Here is a 22,030-nt window from a genome sequence, read left to right as displayed (position 1 = left end):
ATCTTTCACTACATTATGCTGAGAGGCATTCTGTTGGTGGTGTTTGGTTTTCTAACTTCACTAATGGTCTTGGGCTGAGGCCTGCAGCTCCGTTTTCCATCCTGCCTCTATTACAGTATCTTCCTTGATAAGCTTATTCAACCTGTGACCAAAAGTTGGTAACTTGGACCATCATGGGCCATTTCCACTAGCCCGATGACCACATTCTACTCTGTTTCTATAACATAGGGATTTCAACTTAACAATGCCATGTGATATAAAAGCTTTCGTCTTCTTCTAACTGAAGTAATTAACTTAGCATAATGACCCCGAAGACATATATTGCAAAGGGGGCTACCATTTATTTATTCACTGCTGGAGTTATAGTTCCAGCATGTAATATATTTCCAGCAACTATTTTTGGACTATTGTCGCATTACAGCGTTGCTCTAGCTTCTGCTATATGTATGTCAAAGTGAATCAATTTTAGGTGTACATACATCCCATCATTTTTGGATTTCCTTCCCATTTAGGTCACCAGAGAGCAGAGTCGGATCCCCTTGTTCTTTTACTTTTCTCAAAACATAGTAGTATTTTTTTAATTAAGTTAACTGGGGGTTAATTACTGTACAATCTTGTGATGGTTTCTGCCACGCATCAACATTAATAAGCCATAAATATACAGGTGTCCCACCCACCCTGGAGCCGCTCCCACATGCCCTCCTATGCTATTCTTCTGGGTTGTTCCAGAGTACTTGCTTTGCATCCCCTGCTGCATGCAGATGAAAACACGAAAGATGATTTTTCTGCATGAAATATGTACTTATCTCTATTTCACATGTGAGAACATGGGTGCAGATGTTTCACGTGAAATAGGAAATCTGTATTTCATGTTTGAAAATCTACTTGTATCGTTTTCTTCATCATACATGGAACCTTGTCTGTTTCACACATAGATATCTGTGCACACATTTTCTATATGAGTGGGGAATTCTATATATTTCAGATATGAAAAGTTGAGCATATACTTCCCTGCTTGAATTGTGAAATTGTATACATTTCCTATATGAAAATCTCAAGGAACTTTTACTGACATGAAGTATGTAATTAAGATCTGGGGAGCCAATATGGAATTGGAATTATCCCTATTTCATGAATGAAATTCTGGGCACCACTGTTTCTTTGTGAAATACTTAATTCTTTGTATTTCTCATAGATAAAACAATGACTGTCGACCATGAAGTATGGAGTTCTCTGTAATGCCTGTATCAAAAAGTAGGCTTTCATTCTGTTTCAGGAAAGATGGACCTCTCTACATTTCACATCTGAAGATCAGAATGAACATTTTCCTGGGAGAAATAAGGAAATCTATGCATTTCACATGAACCACTGGTTCTTCAGTCTCTGAAACACCTGTTTGCATTAGTGTCCCTGTGCATTGCACATGTGTGTGTACATGTGTGTGCTTGGGTCACCTGATTGTGTGTGTGTGCGTCCTAAGGTAGGTGCTCACTGTGAAAGAGCAGACATCCTAGGCGACAGAGCGTGAGCAGCTCTGTTCCTCTGGGAAGTGCATCCGCAGGCGCCCATCCTTAGCCACCCGGGTGCCTGCTTTAAGCCAGGGGCTGGCGGAAAGGGCAAGAGCTGACAGACCATAGGCCAGGGTCTCCACGGTGGTTTGGCCTGGGGCTGCGTTGTGGGGCCCAAACAGCGAGCCGAGGAAAGTGCTCTGCTTCTTCCTCAGACGACGGCTGCATTCCTAACACTGCTCAAGCCTAAGACCCAAGTTTAGGGATGGACTCGGCAGCAGGTGCACCACAGGTGAGGTCTGTGTAAGCCCACCGCATCCCCGCCCCCCACCTCGCCCCCACCCCACGCCCTGCCATGGCTTGCAGTATGGATCCGAGGCGAGCACCTCTGTCCCTGAGGTACCCAGGAACCCTGTCTCACTTCTGTGGATCTCTGAGCATATGGAGTCGCCCGCTGCTCCAGAGGCAATTTCAAGCTTGAGGATGGTCGCGGTGTCAGGTTCAGGGTCCCTTCCTTCGCCTCCAACTGGCCTGGCTCTCCCAGTCTCTGGTCAGGCACATCTGCACTGTTGAGCAGGCAAAAGGCTTGTGTGGACTGGTGCACAGAGTGCTGGCCCGACTTTGGCCCAGGGGTCACCTGGGGCCAGAGTGGCCAGAATTCCAAGGGGCGTGGCCCTGGAGCCAACGCCTTTAGACTCCATTTGATTGGTTCTGTCGTGAGGTCTGGAGGTCAGGGTGTAGAGTTCAGCCCCTTCCCGCTGCCATACTACGTGTGCGTGGTGGCTCACGGTTCTGCGCATGCGTGTCTCCCTTTCCCTGCTCACTGGCTGCGCACGAGTATCCTGTTGGTGGTACCGCATTGAGTGCGGCTGCCCGGTGGGCGCACTGTGCCGGAGTCTGCTGTGCTCTGGTGGCCACCTTCTTCACAGCTCCGGGCTCCGGCCAGAACACCATGGCGAGTGAGACGGGGCCAGAGGAAGGCGGCAGCACCCCCGGATCCTGGATCTTGGTTGTGAGTCCGGGTCTTCAGGAGGGAGGGGCCCTGGGGCCTGTCAGCCCAGTGCGGGCGGCAGAGGCCTTGCAGGCCCCAGGTGGTGCGCCAGGCGAGGAGGCCGCCCTCTTCTGGGTGGAGGCAGCGGAGGAAGGTGCGGTCCTGGAGGAGGGAGAGCTGGCGGGAATCGGGCAGGAGTTGCAGCTGCTGGTGTTAGACGTCATGGAGGAGCAGGAGCAGGTGTCCTCGGAGGAGCAGGGCCAGAAACATCCACGGCCTGGAGGCCCGAGCGACCAGCCTGCACTGGAGGCGCTGGCGGCCCTGCAGGTGGAGCTGGAGCCGGTGAATAAGAGAGCGCAAAGGGCGCACGCTCGCCTGAAACATAAGAACTGTCAGAGGCGAAAGCTGCGTCTAGAACACAGAAGCGCCATCATCCAGGGAATCTGTGGCTTCTGGGTCGAAGTTGTATCCCTTGGTGTGGTGGTTGTGAATTTTTTTTTTCTTTTGTTGTTTTCTTTAAACCTGGGATATTGCAGGAGCAGTTTTACAGATCTGGCAGTTCTGGTAGAAAGTTGTTTTTTTTTTGGATGATGGGTATTGGTTACCGTCCTGCATATCTGTTCCTGATATTAGATGTGATGTTCTTGCTGTCCTGACTAGCACAAATTGATACTTGGGCTTTACTTGCAGAGGTCCCAGTCAGAATCGTCATTAGCATTAGGGACTCCTCAGAGAAAAAGCTTGTCTGGAATCCAGGTCTTCTCCAAAAAGTTGAGTGAATTTGGGAGTGGGTTTGGGATGTGTAAGTGCTCATACTGGTTGTAGCTAGGAATGCTTGTTTTCCAGAAGTAAGCTACCTTGAAGGAGGCTGAGATGGAGCTTAGGGCCTTCCTGTTAGGAACAGAAGCTCCTTCTGGTAGTGCACTCATAGGCACAGCCTTGGGCCTTGTTCCGCGTTCATACAGTCTGCATCCACGGAAATGTGGCGAGTTCACTAGTAGCACGTTGAAGTCAGACAATGCCATTCTACTCTTTAGGCTAGCTTTGTTCTTCCAGCACATTTACCTCTAGCATCTAGAGGCTCCTTGACCTAAAGCAGTTTATGAACCACCCCCAGATGTCAGTTATGATGAGCAACCAGGATGAAGAGATGCTTCACTACATGACCAACTTGGAGGTCAGGCAGGGGACCCCGCTAACTGTGGAGGGGAGATGACTGGGGAGGGGAGAGGGCATGGTTTATCCCTGAATACGGGAAAGGACAGCTCTTCTGTAAAGAGGTTTCATACCCACTCCCCCTACCCCCAACACTTTGTCCTGGCAGGTGGAGGAATTCAGGCATCCCACTCATCACTGCAAGATCACATTGTCCTTTCGGAGGAATAGGTATTTCCAGAATGAAGTGATTGTTAAGGAGTATCTCATTAACGTCCCTGGTAAGAGGCAGCTCCCTGGATTTGGGGAGTGGGGGCAGAAGAGTGTAGGTTGAGTGGGAAAGTGAGCTAGGTCTTTCTCCCATACTCCTTTTCCTGCAGGATACCGAGCGTCTCATTCCACTCCGATTCAGTGGTCCCAGGGGTTTGAACGTAAGGCATACAGCCTCAGGCACCACGACAGCAGCGTTAACTTCTTCAATTGGTTCTTTGACCACAACTTCACAGGATCTGGCCGGATTGCTGAGGTTGGGTCCCACGTGGCCAGTGGGCCGAAATTGGTGATTTATGTTGGAGTTCTTGGCGGTGCACGGGAAGGCTCAGTGTCTGGCCAGCCCTGTGCCGACCTTGCTCATTTCCCTGGCAGATCATCATAAAGGATCTGTGGCCCAATCCTTTGCAGTACTATGTGAGGAGGAAGGCTCCACCGCGAGAGGTAGCGGGAGGACGAGAGGTGAGGCGCCCAGGGGCTGAGCACTGGCATAAGGGTTGTCCAGGAACTTGGGTCGTTTATTTCACTTGTGGAGAAAGTGAGACTCTGTGGAATCCAGCGTGACACCGTGCACGGGGAAATCAGCAAGAGACAGCAAGTGTGGAGAACTGTAGTGAAAGACAGGTTCTAACTAGAGAAGCCTGAGGTAGATGAAGTGGCCTGGTCAGGCCAAAGTCACTCCAATTTATATCTGAGTCAGCTGCACACATCTCTGAACTGTCATTCCTTGGCCAACAAGTCCAGCCTCAGGCTTCTCTTAAATTGGGGTCCACCTACTATTCCTCGTGAAGTCCCCTTTCCACCAGGTCTGTGAGTCTCCTTTGTACAAGGCTGTTCCCCCACTGACCCATCACTTGATTCCATTTTGGTCATCACGCTTTTTTTTTTTTTTTCCGTTGCATCTTTTTCACCTGCCACCCTCACTATGAGAAACTGACCACTGTGAAGGATTATGGAGAATAGTTTTTTATTTATTTTAACTGGAGCATAATTACTTTATAATGTGGTGACCGGTTTGGCCGTACCTTGGCCAACATGAATTACCCAGAGGTATACACGTGTCCCCCGAATGGTGAACCCACCACTCACCGCCCTCCCCTCCCTGTCTTTCTGGGTTGTCCCACAACATGACTTTAGTTGCCTTGCTTCACGCATCAAACTCACACTGGTCATCTATTGTTCAAAAGGTAATGTACATGTCTCAGGGCTGTTTTCTCACATTAACCCACCGTCCCCTTCTCCCACTGAGTCCCATGCCTGTTCTTTATATGTCTGTGTCTTATTTGCTGCCCTGCGTGTTGCATGTTCAGTATCACCTACATGGTGCTCAACTCCAGATATTTGTGTTAACATACAGTGTTTGTTTTTCTCTTTCTGACCCACTTCACTCCCTGTAATAGGCTCCACGTGCATTGCATCTCACTAGAACTGACTTTGATGCATTCCTTTTTAGAGCTGAGTCACAACACCATTGTGTATCGGTACCCCAACTTCCCTATCCCTTCATCTGCCGATGGGACATATAGGTTGCTTCCATGTCCTAGGTATTGTAATAGTTCTACGGGGAAGAATGGGGTACATGTCTTTTAGTATGTGCTTAGAGGACATGTAAAAATTCACAGACTCTGTCTCCTGGGAACTGACTTGAAAGAGTAAAGTTGTCTTTAGTGTTCTCAGAGAGGGTAGGTTTTCATATCTGTGTCTCTGTCTTTTTTGAAAGGAACCGCCCCTGCTCGCGCCCCTGCTCGACTTTGAGACGTTTATGAGGCAGTGTCCCCATTTCCCTAAAATAGAAAACCTAAGAAGCTGCTTCATGTGAAGATCAATGGCCATCAGAGTTCTCTTGGACGGGAAAGTAGTGAAGAGTGGTCTGGTGGTGAAACGGATCGAGAGGGAGACACAAATAAACCTGAAATAATGCCGAAGGACAAATAAAAAGCGTCAACTGTATGCGTCTGCGTATTGTTTGGGGAGGGCCTCAGGACAAAAACTTCAGCTGCATATAGAATTCTCAGTTTACCGTGTGGGAAGTACCAGTCCATGGAGAGTTGTAGAGGTGGTTAAGTCGTATGTGGGGGTTGTGTCAGGAGACACAGTTCTTCCTGTGGGGTGGGGCTTGGGGAGGATGGAGAAAGAAGATGAGGGGCCCATTAACTGTGGGTCTGGCAGTTTTACAAGGGAAATGTGGATGTCCACGCACAGGGTCAGGTGAACAAGGGCCAGAGAGTGAAAAGCTGGAACGCAATTTTGTTGGAAGGTGGTGCCCCAGGTATCTTCTCTGTTGCACAGCATCAGACATTTTAAGAGTACAGAACAAGGAAAAAGCCTTAACATTCAACTCACTATGAAGCAAGAAGGCATTGCAAAGAACTTACAGACAAGAAAAGTTTAGGACAGGGTCCCCCAGTGCCTAATATTTCCTGCCAGTGCTTCAGTACCAGGGGTGGCTTTAGCTCTAACTTGTGCTGGAGTGAAGAGTGCAGAGATAGTCACAGGTCGGTGAGTAAAAGTGAACTGTGGATGGTTGACTTGCTGGTCAGTCTCTGGAAACTTGCCATGACTTGTGTCCCAGTCTCTTCAGGGCTTTCACTTAGGCCCTAGGGTCTAGGTGCTTTTAGATTTGACTGCACACTAGGATGTGTTGTGTAAGGTTTTCTTCCACTGAATATCAATGTGTGTGAGACTTGGCGGGTTTCTGATGAATTCATGAGCATTCTGTCTCAGTCACCCTGAGCTGCATTTGCTTCCTGTTCCCTGGATGTGTTCATGTTTTCCTCTGTTTAGAATGAAGACCGGGCATCTCCATTGTGTCTGCCCATGAATGTGAGTTGATGTTCCTTCCTGCGGGTCTGCCTTTGCCTCCTTCTTTCATGATGCACCCATGCTTGTGCTGTTACGCACAGCTCTGCTGCCATAGCTCTCTGAGTTCTTACACTGCCCTGTTCAACACTCCTGCATTGTGTTGCTCGTATGCCCTCTTTTTTTTTTTATTTTTTTAATTTGTGTATCTTGTTAGATTGCATGTGAATTTGACCCTTTCTTTCACTCCTGGATCAAATGCTTCCAGCATCTTGAATTGTGACTTTTTTAAAGAGTTCCGTGATATCTCTGCTCAACAAGAAATGCGTTATCGCAGGAATAGTTAACAGTGACCCACATTTGGAAACAAGAATGCCTACACACTTAGAGTTATGCCCAACGGGCAAGAATATCACTCGCTGAAGTGAGAGTATTAGTTAGGATCACAGAGGGCAAAGATGTTGCAGGAATGCTTCTGTCAGGAAAGATTTAGGGTTGACTGGTTAAGTGTTCTAAAAAACACTAATGCAGGATTGAAATACGTTGACTTTTACCCCCATCCATGTATTCTTGCGTTGACCATTACAGTTATGATGAAACTGACATTACCCATGCAGAATTTCTTCATGACTTTAAGTGAATTATCACCCAGGTGGTAAGAATTGGGGCTTGCCTTTCTGTAAAGAGAAAGTTGTTAAAGAATTGTTGTCCTCAGTGACCCAGGGAAAAGGGGTGCATGATCAATTTCCAGTTCAAAACCCGTTGCTATTTCTGTGTTGTTTCTGGAAGTAAAGCACAGGGAATGGAATCACGCCAACCTGATTGGCACTGTGAGCCGGTCCAAGGCGATAGGATTAGGGAACGCAGGCACACGTCACTCGACTGTCCACAGTGAGGACTTCCAACCCTGCCAGCCTCTTTGCATGTCAGTCCCCCTCATGAGCAAATCCCATTCACCTTCCAGGATATATCGTGGAAGTAGACGAGGACACTGACTTGATCAACTAGAGAGTGAAGCAGATAACTGGGACTAAAAAAGAGGGGTGCTTACCAAAGTCCATTATACTGCACAAGTAAGCCAAGAGTCGCGCATGTGTGCAAGTTTCTTTTCAGACTTAGGAGTGTGTGTGTATGTGTGCGTGCACACGCATGTGCGCTGGCAAAAATGGGTGTGTGAGCTCTCTGAACTGGCCTGGCTGGGGGATGGAAGAATGGACACTGGAAACGTGAAAGAGCTTGTGTAAGGTACAAAGACCTTGGGGCATCAGAAGCACTGACGTGATGGAAAAAAGCCCAGGGATCTCTCCGACAGAGCAAGATGTAAGTGTAAACGTGGATCCCTGAGCAGAAAGGAGAGACAGGAAAAAAGCACCCGGGGGCAGTCAGGAAGGATGTGAAGGGGCAGAGAACGAGAATGGGCCAGATTCCCAGGCACAGACGAGGGGCTACACACAGCCCCTAGGACACGCGGCTACAGAGGGTTTTCTGTCCTCAAGTGCAGGAGCATTCTTTCCCTGACATGACCAGCCACGTGAACCCAGCTTGCCCTCTTCTGTAAGGCTTGCAAGACGGATGGCACTGTAGCATCAGCAGCTGCTACGTGCATAGTTTGCCAGTTTGAAACATCACTCCATAAAAGGGTGTCTTAGGATGATCCTCTCACCCCCTCCCAGTCCCACAGGCCTGGGCTGATGGGGTTAGCTGGCGTGTGTTCTCTCACCTGGAGGCTGGATGAGAACAGAACTAGTTTGAAAGGACCTCTGTACAATGAATGTTCAGACTTCAATTCCTCTGGCACTGGTGAGTCATGTCCTTAGCATCTCTGTATTAAGAGATGCTTCATCTCTAAATCTCTCTACAGAGAGAATTCCATGTTTGTGTCACTTTTTGACATGTGGGCAAAAGTGTTCTACGTGCAGCACGGAACTCGGTATTTCACATATGAATCCATGCATGAAGTTTTCATGAATGACATATGCAATTCTCTACATTTCACCTGTGAAAATCTCACCACAAACGTTCCAAAATGAAAATGGAATTCTCTACATTTTATATGAAAATATACGCACATACTATTTTCCTACGTGAAATTTGGAATTCTGCGTATTTCACATACGAAAAACTGGGTGCTGAGTTTTCCACATGAAATCTGGAGTTTTGTCTATTTCACTTATGAACATCAGGCCACTGATTTTAATACACAAAATGTGGAATTTTGATGATTTCATATATGCAATTCGGGGCACTGATTTTCCTCTGTTGAGGACGGATTTCTCTGTATTTCACATAAGAAAATCTTGGCAGAGACTTACTCCATGAGATACTGAACTTTTTATATTTCATTTAGGAAACTCTGAGCCATGATTTTCCTACATGAAATACGGATTTCTCCGCTTTGGCATTTGAAACTCTAGGCACAGAGCTTTTTCCCATGAAATATGAAATTCTTGTATTGCACACTGAATTGGGAATAAACAAGGTAACATGAAATATGGAATTTTTCATATTTCTCATTTGAAAATCTGTGTGCTGACTTTCCTTCACGAAGTACAGAATGCCGTATATTTAACAATTGAAAGACTTGGCATCAATGTTCCTACAAGAAATATGGAATTTTCTATTTCCTACATAAAGTGATTTTCATGCTAGAGGTGTGAAAGTCTCTATACTGCACCCAAGAAAATTTGTTAGAAGAAAAGTTGTTAATTCTTGGGTGGGAGCAGGACTCATGGACACCCTGCCCTGGCATGCCCTCCACCTCTTGGCAGAATATCCAGCCATCGCCCCAGAAACTCAGTCCTCTGAGTTTCAAGTCAGTGTTTTTCAAGAATAAATAGTCGAGCCTTTCTGCACTCCCCAGGGAGGGGCTACAGGTGGCTACTGATCCCAGAGCTGATTCCTTCATCTCCCAGAGGCTCTGGGATAAACCCGCCCACCCCTGCTCTGTGTAGCACAGTCTCTCCTTTGTGCCGTCCCTGCAATACCAAGGGAACTTGCCCAGCGGGTCCGATGTGGTAGATCAGGAAGTCCTACAGGTGCGTGGGGAGGTCGTGCCTGATCTCTCCTTCTCCAGAGATCCAGACGAGTTTGAAAATGAAGAACAAGTCACTTTCGAAAAGGAGGAATGTTATGGTGAATCGATGCTCCAGCACCCAAGTTCACTGCCACTCAACCAAGGTCACAGCCTGGTCTAAAGGCACACAGATGCCCTCTGTGCCTGCCCAGCGCCTCCCTCCCGGAGACTTCAGTGCTCAGACCGCTGGATAGGAAGTGGTCTGAGGCTGCTCTTCCACAGATACTTAAAGGTAAGCGGAAAAGTGGTTGATAGAAATTAAAGTGAAAACGTCATCTAGCAAGATGAGAACCTTGACAGGAGAGAGGAAGGAGCATGTGGCAAACAGCTTCGGTTCTTGGGGCATACGATTCTCCTTAGTAAAAACATTTGCATTGCAAAACTTATGAACATTCCCTCTTATAATTTGTCTTCCCAGGGACATGGTCATTGTATTGTAATCTGTCAAAATCCACTGAGTTTCATTAGAAATATGAATTTTTGCAACATATGCAAAAGAATTCTAGCCTAATGAGGCTAGAAATAGGCTAGTCATAACAGTGGTTTGAAATACTACTTCAAGATATAAAACTTAAATTTCAGGACAAAGTGTTCTATTATTTTTTTATAAAGCATCATGAAATATCCAAAATATCTTCCCTTACTGTGTTGATTGAAAAAAAAAAAAAAAACCACTCCTCTAAAATTTTGGTTACTTGATAAAATAATGAGTTAAATATGAAGAAAAAAAAAAAAAAAAAAAACCCAGAGTAAGAGGCCTTGCATACAGCAAGCTATGTAATCATTTCCGTTTGACATTAGTCATAGTGGTGGTCGCTCAAATAAGAAATACCTTGTATTTATCCAAACACCCAATAAAGCAAAATTCTCAGGTGGAAAAAAAATAAAAACATGGGTTCTGGAAAAGAGGAGCCCTGATGAGATAAAGCTGCATTGCCCCATTCTGGTCAGGTTAAGAATATGCTCAGTGACCAGCACAGTGAGTAATCCTTACTAAATGGCTCTCTGTCCTTTTGATTAGATGCTGTCTGCTCCCTTTCACTAGTTGGGGGTATTTTATTTCTCTTTAGCCCCGATCACCACCACAAGGGAGGGGCTGAGGAAAAAGCGACAGCAATATCTCTGAGTAATAAACCCGCTGGCATCTCTCATGGGAAAGAAGAAGGATTCCATAATTTCACTTTCCAGTACTCAGGGCGAGATGGTCCCAGCATATGCAGGTCTTCCTGGCCAGCATCCACTGCATCAGATCCCCTGGGAGGCTCCCTTGTGGTGCAGGGGTGGTGGGGAGGAGAGTCTGTGCACACAGAACAGCAGTGGGCAGGTTAGCCTAAGTGCCTCTGGGAGACACAGGTGGTCAGCTCTGGGAACAGAGTCATGCAAGCAGGTTATTAGAAGAGCCACATCTTATTCTGCACCCAGAAAACATTTTTTTAGTAACCTTCTCAAGATCTCAGAAGTTAGGATGTTAAATACCATGATATCAAGCTAGTGGGCGAACAAGTTAATTACTCACAATCTGTATGTTTATTGTGTTTATTCATTTTCTTGGTCATGCTGCACACCTTAGGGGATCTTAATCTCCCAGCCAAGAGACTGAACCCACACCCTCAGCAGCGGAAGCACGGACTCCTAGCCACCACTGGACTAACAGGGAATTCCTCATCTTCTTAAATCTGAGTCATTTGGTAAAGAACAGAGCAGAGACTGTGATCACCCCATTCCCACCACCTCCAACTCACCACTTGCTGATATTACGACTTATTTGCTTCCAATCTTGTACACACTCACAAATGTCTCTGACAAATGACCCATGTGAAGGTGTGTGTCTGTGGGTGTGGGTGTGGGTGTGTGGGGTTGTGTGTGTTTATGGGCACATTGGCAAGAGCTTGAAGATATCTGATGAAGAGCTTCTGTCAGCTGGTTGGTGTCTCTGTGATTGTCCATCCAACCTCCTCTGGAGGGAATGCCAGAATTTGCAGCTGAGCCCTTTCAGATTAAGTCACCCCAGTCAGTTTCCTTCTGGGCTGCCTGCCCCAGTGGTGACATTTGCTTTCGGATTTGAGGCATCACTCAAGGCATCTCTGTGGATCCTGCAGGGATTTTGTTGTCCCCAGTTTGATATTCAAGCGGAGCCTGAAGCACAGGAGAGAATGACCCAGTGCTTCCCATTTCCAAATTCTCTCTTCTCTGTCGCAGCCCTGGTGTTAAACTGGGGATACCGAAGGTACAGTTCCAAGTGTTGTTTCATTCCTAGTGCATCATATCTCTACCCTTAAACTCATCGCAGAAAATCCAGAAACAACAAAATAATAGAAAAAGAAGAAATGTCAGCCAAACCCACCCATTGAGAGGCCCTGGTACCATGCTGAGCTGCTCCCCACCCAGGCTTTTCCTCTCTGAAAAGACCTTCACTTTTGAAGTTTTGGGTCTACACATTTCCTTGTGATGTCGAGTGATTTTGCAGAGCTATACCAGGGGCTTCCCCGGGGCTTCCCCAGTGGCTCAGAGGTTAAAGCGTCTGCCTCCATTGCGGTAGACCCGGGTTCAATCCCTGGGTCGGGAAGATCCCCTGGCAAAGGAAATGGTAACCCACTCCAGTATTCTTGCCTGGAGAATCCCATGGACGGAGAAGCCTGGTAGGCTACAGTCCACGGGGTTGCATAGAGTCGGACACGACTGAGCGACGGAATGGAACGGATACCAGGCTTCTGGTGGAGGGAGAGAAAATGGTGTTCCAGGAAAGCTGGGGTTTTCATTCTCATGCTCCAGCTGCGATCAATGACAAATTCCCCACTATTCCCCCTTCAGGTTCCCAGCTGCCGCTCATGTCATTAACTTCCCATGACACTCTGACGTGTTCCCAGGGCATGCTTCACGCTGATAGAGGGTGATATATGCAAAGTACTCTGTACATATGCAATCGACTCGGCCTGATTAGTAGTAGTAGTATTTATTCTTTTGCTTCAGTACTGTGAACAGACTTTCTCTCGTTGGGGCAAGCAGGGGCTACTTGCCAAGTAGCAAGAGTACCAAAAGCCCACGGTATTTTCTTCCAGAATCTTCTCTTGGGATGAACCAAAGGCAACCACTTTTTGGAATTGCCTTCCAGCTTCAAAGTCCAAAGTGGGAAGCAGAGAGGCTTCCCTTGGCTTGGCCACTCACTGCATGCAGGGAACAGGATGACTGCCCCTCAAAAATCTAGACATGTTCTTTGATACCAGAAGCAAGAGGATGGAGCCTGACTGGGCACGAGCACAGGAAGCCACCGTTGATCAGGAAGTGAATGAAAGCCCTGATCCTGCTACCCCCAGAATGCAGATTCAGCACCATCACGCATTCAGAGACATAGTGAAACACAGCCCTAATCCCACCCATGGTCTCCTGGTGAAAAGTGCCCTCCTCCCCACAGTAAGAAAGTCTCTTCTCCATCCCGCAGCCATCTTCCTCCTCCCCAGCACCTACAACTTCTCCCCTATGGCTTCCACAGTTCCACCCCAGGAGCCAGCCTGTGCCATGATTTCGGTGTGCACAGCGGCTGTGGACTGGATGAGCAAGCTGGCCCTCCGCTACCACTGGGTGAATGGGATGACAACACCTACAAGAACAATGTTGGCAGTGAGTGGGCCGGGGAGAGGGCCACCCATGGTGGTTGAAGGGTCTGCCTGCCTGGACTCCAGGCGCACCCTGGACCAAGGGAAAGTCATCAAGAATGGATGCTGTCACTCATATCCCAGCGGCTCGGTGCCAGGTTCCAAGAGGCTTACAAATCCTAGCTCACTCAGTGCCGCCCTCATTGACACCCTCTGGGAGAGGATCTCATCATCTCCACTTTGGTTCTGGGGAAGCTGAGGGACAGATGACTTGTCTTTCCCATCCACGATTTATGCCTCCAACCCCACCGAGGTGTTCCACATGTGGTCCAACATCAGGGTCACCTGCAGGCTCTTTAGAAATGCAGAGTCTCTGGTCCCCACCTCAGACCTGTCAGATCCACAGCTCTGGGGTGGGCCTGGCCCTCTGCATCTTAACTGGCCCTCCAGGTGACTCTGATGCTTGTTGAACATTTGAGGACCACAGGCTTCAGCCCTGACTACTCCGACTGTGTTCCCTGGTACAGCCACATGAGCATCACCTGGGAGCTTGTTAGAAATGGGACTCCAGGCCCCTGCCAAGGCAATGGAGTCAGGTCTGTGTCTTTAACAAGATTCCCAGGTGATTTCTGAAAACACTGGTTCACAAGCTTGGCTCGTATTGGAGTCCCCTGAGGATCTGCTCTTTGTGGCTTAGCTGCTGCTTGGCATTGGGACTTACTGAGTTCCCTGGGTGATTCTACTGTGCAGCCAAATCATGAAAGCCACCAGCTTCATTGTCAGGACAGCATTGGTTTATCACACTGAGCAAGAAACCTGGAAGTTGCTGGCGGCTGGGTTGATTCACCAATGGCCAGGCCCTTGATCACTATTTCTGGAATTCTCTAGGCCTTTGCCTCTTTTCAGGTGAGGCTGCTTCTACCCCACGAGGCACGTGGGGATGTTTCTGATTATCACTATGTCTCTTAACAGCTACTGGCTGGTAAAGGAATAACCATTTCTTTTCATGGTGCCTCAAATCACTCCTAGGAATCGCTGTTCACCTCTTAGCATTCAAGACCACCTCCCTAAACTCCGAAACAACATTATGGGATCCAGACTCGGTTCAGAAGATCTGTGACTAAATGTAGAAGACTGAGCCTCATATAGGACACCCATGTTCTGCTTCTGGGGATTCTAGGCCCACATCCGCGGTCTACAGGGCTACTGTTAAGAACCAGAACTTGTGTTAGGGAACCAGTTTATTTCCAGACATCTCAAGGAACACGTCAGGGATCTCAGACCCTCAGTGGCCAGGTGAGAAGATTCCAGAAGCAATTTACGATTTTCCAGATCCACTTCAGAGAAGCATAAACCCACTTCAGGGGAATCAAACACCTCTCCAGTAACCTCCAAGTTACCTCGTGGTACACTGGACAGTCTACTAGTTCTAGAATCCTATATAACTTCTGGCGATATCATCCCGATTTAGGAACCCTGTGCTTTGTGCTCTGTTTCTCAGTTGTGTTTGACTCTTTTTGATACCATGAACTGTAGCCCATCAGGCTTCTCTGTCCTTGGAATTTCCCAGAGAAGAATATTTGGGTGGGTTTTCACTTCCTGCTTCAAGGGGATCTTCCCAACCCAAGAATCAAACCTGTATCCCATGTCTCCTTTATTGCAAGCAAAGTCTTTACCTGTGAAGCCGTGGGTGGAGCCCTTTAACTCTGAACTGACTTTCGTTGAAACCCACTTCAGTTCAGCCCTACATGCTTAGTTGCTCAGTTGTGTCTGACTCTTCACGACCCCATGGACTGTAGTCCACCAGACTTCTCTGTCCATAGAGATTCTCCAGGCAAGAATACTGCAGTGTGTTGCCATGCCCTCTTCCAGGGGATCTTACCAACACAGGAATCAAACTCGGTCTCCCACATTGCAGGTGGATTCTTTACAATCTGAGCCTCCAGGAAAGCCAAAGAATGCCAGAGTGGGTATCCTATCTCTTCTCCAAGGGATTTTCCCAACCCAGGAATTGAGCCAGGGCTTCCTGCATTGCAAGTGAATTCTTTACCGGCTGAGCTACTAGGGCAACCCTATTTAAGAAACCATGAGCCCACTGCAATGAACCCAGATTCAACCTGAGATTCCTAGACTCACTTTAGGAAAATGTGAATCATCATCATATTATCGTCCTCAAAATAGTAGCTGTATCATCGGTTGAGCATGTTTTGGACTAATAACTGTTGATGAAAAGTCTTCTTAGGAATGAAATTAAAAGGACAATTACTTAAGGTCAAAAAGTAATATATAACCAACAACTGAGCTTAAAGTGAAACTTATACATGGTTGTCATAAATATGACTCATTAGGAATTACCTAGGGCTCATTAAAATGGTTGTCCAAAGGATTCATATTTTAGAGTTCATATGACCTGTTGTGATGGAAGTAGTATACCATCCATTTTGGAAGATGAAAGTTCCCAGGTTTTTGACTGCATGACAATCAGAAGTTCCAAGTAAAGTTTGCATTATAGTTAGGACCATCTCAGTATACTATATTCACACAACAAGACAAGGAACATGTGGTTTTGTGGCAGAGTGAGCTCCGGGAGTTGTTGATGGACTGGGAGGCCTGGCGTGCTGTGATTCATGGGGTCACAAAGAGTCGGACACGACTGAGCGACTGAACTGAACTCAACTGAGTATAACTGAAAACAGTAAGATGCCTGAAAAACCTTTTGGTTATGTTACAATGGAAGTATACATTACTCATTCTGAAAATCACTGAGGTTCATGGAGGTTCCTTTTGATATCCAGAGAGGAATTTAAAGCTAGCCCATACTAAGTTTCAAGACAAATGATGCCCTTTATTCAGTATAGGAATTTCAAGAAACTGCAGTTTTCCAAAGGAAAGTGAATAGAAAAATCAAATGAAGGAGTCAGGTACATTTGGACAATTCCTCTGTCCTTGGAGGGACAGAGGAATTCTTACAGGGGAAATGGTTCATGTGTAGAGGAAGACAAAGAGGTAACATACCAAGAGGGAATGAAAGAAAGGAAGAGGGATAAATTTAGAGACTGGGACTGACATATAAACACTACTCTCTCTCTCTCTCTCTCTCTATATATATATATATATATATATACACACACACACATACATACATATATATATATATATATAAAACTCATAAGGACTTACTAGTATCTGTTACAAGGAACTCTGTTCAGTACTCTGTCATGGCTTATATGGGAAAATGATCTAATGAAGAGCAGATAGGTGTATATGTGTAAGTGATTCACATTGCTGTACACCTGAAGTTAACATAACATTGTTATCAAATACACTTCGATAAAAATAAGTTTTTAAACAGCTAATATAACGTAAGGCTTGCAGTAGAGAGCTACTGTTGTAATGGTGAAAGTTTTAAGGACAGCAGAAGTGATGGTGGAGTGGATAGAGATGAAAATTCAGCAAAGAAAGACCAAATAAATGGCAAGGACAGAAAGACAAGGAATTTCTCAGACTGGGGGTCTTGTTCTGATATCTTAGGTAGAAGCTGACCATCTCTCCTGATGTCGTCTGCTCAGGCCCAAGTTCCTGGGAAATAGGAACAGCCTATAAAGAACTATCGATCTCATAGTCCTGTCTGCCCTTGGGCACTGAAGAGAGTTCCTCAGTTTAACTCCCCAAGTAGGGTGAAGGAGTTGTATTCAAGAGTAGTATGTATACACTTTCAATTGAGAGATGCAAATCCTGGGTTAGAACCCTTAGCTTTTCTCAGCATTTCTAGGAGGATAAAGATTTGTATTTGCTGTTGATGAATGAAAATTTGAACACACTTGATGTTTAATGATATTTAGAAATTATTATTAATATACTCGTATGTCTGTTTTCTAGTAATGTGATGGCCTACTCTTTCTTGTCCATTGTCCACTGGAAGAGGACAAAGGATGTCAAAACTCATTTGTGTCATAGCACTCAAAAGTGGAAAAACAAACTGAGACACTGGTAAGAAGTTTATTTAAAAAGAGAATTAAATAGAAGAACATTTCCATCTCAGAATCTGCAAATATTTTAAAATAAAAAAGAATTCTTAAAGTAAGTTTTTTTTTTTTTTTTTTTTAAGACTATGGAATGAGCATAATCATTCCATAATGATTATGGAGTGATTTTCCTAGCCTAGGAGAAACTAGGCAGAAGCTTATGGGGGCACAAGCAAATGGGTGAGCAGGAAGTAAAATATCATCTTTCTAAGAGAAAATTTCTCTTTCTGCCAACTTATTCTCAGTATAAGCTGTTAGGAAGTATGTTCTACCTTAGTATGTTACTGCTTGCTACAAGTTGAGAACAGGTCAAAATTTAGGGCATTCCCATCCCTTTTAGAATTTTCCAGAGTTTGTTGTGGTCCATACTGTTGAAGGCTTTGGCATAGTCAATAAAGCAGAACTAGATGTTTTTCTGGAACTCTCTTGTTTTTTCTATGATTTTCGTAATTTGACCTCCTGTTCTACTGCCTTTTCTAAATCCAGCTTGGACATCTGGAAATGCATGGTTCATGTACTGTTGAAGCCTGGCTTGAAGAATTTTGAGCATTACTTTACTAGTGTACCTTTCTTTGGATTGGAATGAAAACCGGACCTCTTTCAATCCTGTGGCCAATGCTGAGTTTTCAAAATTTGCTGCAATATGTGTGATTCACAGGAAAACAGCAATAACAAAATGAAACAGCTAGCATCACAAATATCCATTCATCCAAGAGTGGTAGAAGGAAGGAAGGGGACAAGGGAGTGGGGAATGACACAGGGAGAAAGGGGATTCAGATCAGTGCCTGCCCAGGGCTGGCAAATGCTAGAAAAGAGTTGAGAAAAATCAGTGGTCCTTCCAGACCCTCAAGTGTTTAAGGTCCATGCTGGTGTCAGGAAGATTCTGCCTTACATGCACCTAACACAGAAATCTGGATTCCTCACATTTCTCAGAGAGAATGGAACATGGCTAGAGCCCTCAAAGGGGAGAACCAGTCAACACTATATTACTTATTTATAACAGCTTACTAAGAAATTCTAAGTATTTTTGTAAATGGGGAAGTATTATAAAGATTAGTAGACATCAGTATTAAAATAAGACATAAACACTGAAAATGGAGCTACAGTATTGCTTTTCTAAAAGTAGTAAAATCTAGTATACTTCCAAATATAAATATACAAGTATATTACAATTTATATATGTATGAATATATACATATGTCAATATTTATGTATCTATGAGCGTGTATGTATGTATATTATATATGGGTATATAAACTATGTGGATAAATTCTAGGGAAAGCCTTGGAAAATAAGTTTTAGTTCTGTCTTGCATTAAGTGTATTTTCTTCTATTACATATGATTTTGCATGTTAATTCCTAGAGAGAAGAATTTTATATTAGGGAAAATAATTTACAATTTATAAACTTTATAATTTTATAAATTTTATAATTTATAAAATAATTTATCAATTTTAAAAGGTTACAATTTTTCCAGTTTTTTCGGGTATAGACATGCATTAGCTGAAAGAGTATTTATTACACAGAAGCTGAGGTGACAGAAATTGCAGAAATTTTCCTTAGTGGATCTCTTCATTTTGTTAATTTTTGAATTTTCAGTGAAAAGCATTACCTGTATTTGCTTACTGAGAAAATTCCAAATGTGTTTACTTCAAAGACACTAAGATTTTGACTCCTAAATGTTTTGAGTATTTTCCTTATGTTTTCTTAATTTTATTATTACTTTTGTTTTGTATGAAGAAAAAAGAAAATCACATGCAACTAAAGAATATGCCAGGCAAGCGTGATCATATTGGCGACATTTGAGACGGCAATAAATTATGAAAAACATGTGATGGTGAAAGTTATCTTCTGTATTTTATAGTAATTAAGTTAAGGCGAGTGGTAAATCTATTCATTAAAAAAGAAACGTAGAACACTTGGCTCTTCTTCTTTTATTATTATTTTTTAGACTTTCCCTCAAAGGTCTCCATTTACCCCTCCCCCGCCTCTGTATTCTCTTCCTGTCCTACTTTCCCTGAGGCTCAGCTCGCTATACATCCGGGTTTCTTACGCTCGTCTCCTGGCGCCATACATCCGGTTCCTTATGCTCTTGACGGAAGAGGCACGGCCGCCTTCAACAGTAGTTTAGCTAGCGGTCAGCTGAGGAAGGTTGCTGTTGCGTGTTCGCAAGAACGAGGCGAAAAAAGGTACGGAGTTGCACATTTTAAGATTGGAAAACAGATTTAGACCCTACGAGAACATGTTTATAGTTATAGCGTCCGTGTTTACTGGAGAAAAATGGTAACTCAGACTGATTTTTTCCTGTCAGGCCTTTTCCTGTAAGAACTAATAACTGAGTGAAGTGTGTGTGTGTGTGTGTGTGTGTACCTTCTCCTGAAAAGTCTTATCAGTTTAATTCTTGAAAAGTATCTTTAATTTTTATTCCTTGGAGAATCAGTGCCTGAAGTAGCCATGGAAAGCCAGTGAAGGTGGAGAGTCCTTTTGTCTGAATGGAGGGCTGGGGGATGGACGGGAGGGTGGGGGTGGGCAAAGAAGGGGGTTTGAAACGTCTGGATGTTGGCCGTGGGAAGATATACTGGGCATATACTCCTTCCCTGGGACTGAGAAAGCTGCTTTTGCTTTCTTTAATTTGGTATATAACGCTGGGCTTTTCTCCATCCGCTTATGGCTACTAGTGCGGAATCTTGGCTGCTTTTGGTGTGTAATTCGTTTTTTTTCCGTTGGTTTGGGGCTGCTAGTCACGTGGAATGTTGCTTTGGTTTCTCGTGCAATGTTGCTTTGGTTTGCAGATCGGCTTTTTTCCGTTGGTTTCGGGCTGCTAAGCGCGTGGAATATTACTTTCGTTTCTCGCCTAGTGTTACTTTGGTGTGTTCTTGTTTTTTCTCGCGTAGTGTTCCTTTGGTGTGTAATGCGGCTCTTGTTTTTACTCGCATAGTGTTTCTTTGGTGTGTGATGCGGCTTTTTTCCGTTGGTTTGGGACTGCTGCTGCTGCTGCTAAGTCACTTCGGTCGTGTCCGACTCTGTGTGACCCCACAGACGGAAGCCCACCAGGGAAGTCCCCCGTCCCTGGGATTCTCCAGGGAAGAACACTGGAGTGGGTTGCCATTTCCTTCTCCAATGTGTGAAAGTGAAAAGTAGAAATGAACTCGCTAGAAGGCAATGGCAAGCCACTCCAGTACCCTTGCCTAGAAAATCCCATGGATGGAGGAGCCTGGTAGGCTGCAGTCCGTGGGGTCGCTAAGGGTCGGACACGACTGAGCGACTTCACTTTCACTTTTCACTTTCACACATTGGAGAAGGAAATGGCAACCCCCTCCAGTGTTCTTGCCTGGAGAATCCCAGGGACGGGGGAGCCTGGTGGGCTTCCGTCTGTGGGGTCACACAGAGTTGGACACGACTGAACTGACTTAGCAGCAGCAGCAGCAGTCATGTGGAAGTTTGCTTTGGTTGCTGGCGAAATATTGCCTTGGTGCGGCTTTTTTTCTCTCCACTTGGGGCCGTTAGTCTTGCAGAATGTTGCTTTGGTGAATAATGCGGCTTTTTTTCGGTTGCCTTGGGCCTGTTGGGCGAATTGCCTCTTTGGTGTGTAATACGTGTTTTTTCTCTTCGCTGGGGTCTGCTAATCGTGCAGAAGGTTGCTCTGGTGTGTAATTCGGCTTTTTTACATTGGCTTGGGGCTGGTCGTTGTGTGGAATGCGGCTTTGGTGGGTAACGCGACTTTTCTCCCTCCGCTTGGGGCTGCTGCTGCTGCTGCTGCTAAGTCGCTTCAGTCGTGTCCGACTCTGAACGACTCATAGACGGCAGCCCACCAGACTCTGCCATCCCTGAGATTCTCCAGGCAAGAACAATGGAGTGGGTTGCCATTTCCTTCTCCGGGCTGAATGTTGCACTGGTGTGTAATTCGGTCCGCCCCCGCACCCCCCCCCACCCACGTTGGCTTGGGGCGGCTAGTGCGCTAGACTGTTGCTTCAGTGTGCAAACCGTCTTTTCTCCCTTGGCTTGGGGCTGCTAGTTGTGGGGCCTGTTGCTTTGGTGCGTAATCCAGCTTTTCTCTCTCGGCTTCCGGCTGTTAGTCGTGGGATATTGCTTTGGTGTATAACTTAGGTTTTCTCCCTTGCCTTGGGTGTGCAAATTGTGCATCGCGATGTAACAGCCGAGGCTCCGTTTGGTTTCACGTGCACTTCTTTAAACAGTTTTTCTCCGAGATAGTGACAGTAGTTGGAAAACTTAACCAATATACCTAACCATTTTACTTACATGACTTTAAAGTTTTCAAATGTCGAACTGTTGATTATTTTAACAAAAACGGTCAAATTTTAATGTTCGTAAAAGTTAACATTATTCAGTTTGGCGCCATGATTCTTACTCTACCACAAAAGCCCACAGGTTAAATTTCCCTCAACAAAGTATTTTATTCTTTTGTGGCTTTTATGACTTAGTATTGCAGAAGTTTTTGAATGTAAGTGTATTTTAAAGATTATTTGTAGGGTAATGAATATAAACGTGAGAAAATGGAGGAAATTTGAAAATCTGTTTAGTATATTTTATGCACATGTTATAAAACTTAGATACAGTATTTAGGTTTTAATGAATGAAACCTTTAAATAGTGCAG

General features: G+C 45.3%; 1 protein-coding gene across 1 annotated transcript; it reads left to right on the top strand.

Annotated features, from left to right (window-relative positions):
• The first annotated feature begins 2,460 nt into the window (after positions 1-2,460).
• LOC148773177 (testis-specific Y-encoded protein 3-like) lies at positions 2,461-9,917 on the top strand. Its single transcript, XM_088834536.1, has 6 exons — positions 2,461-2,964; positions 3,599-3,676; positions 3,824-3,935; positions 4,035-4,180; positions 4,300-4,386; positions 9,675-9,917. Exons 1-6 carry the CDS (start codon positions 2,461-2,463, stop codon positions 9,915-9,917), a joined length of 1,170 nt encoding a protein of 389 aa, XP_088690662.1.
• The last annotated feature ends 12,113 nt before the right edge of the window (positions 9,918-22,030 follow it).

Source organism: Moschus berezovskii, chromosome Y, assembly GCF_049115385.1.
Source record: "Moschus berezovskii isolate FMDL1 chromosome Y, NW_MosBer_1.0, whole genome shotgun sequence".
NCBI lineage: Eukaryota > Metazoa > Chordata > Mammalia > Artiodactyla > Moschidae > Moschus > Moschus berezovskii.
Note: the sequence above shows the minus strand (reverse complement) of the source record. Positions and strands in the feature narration are given on the sequence as shown.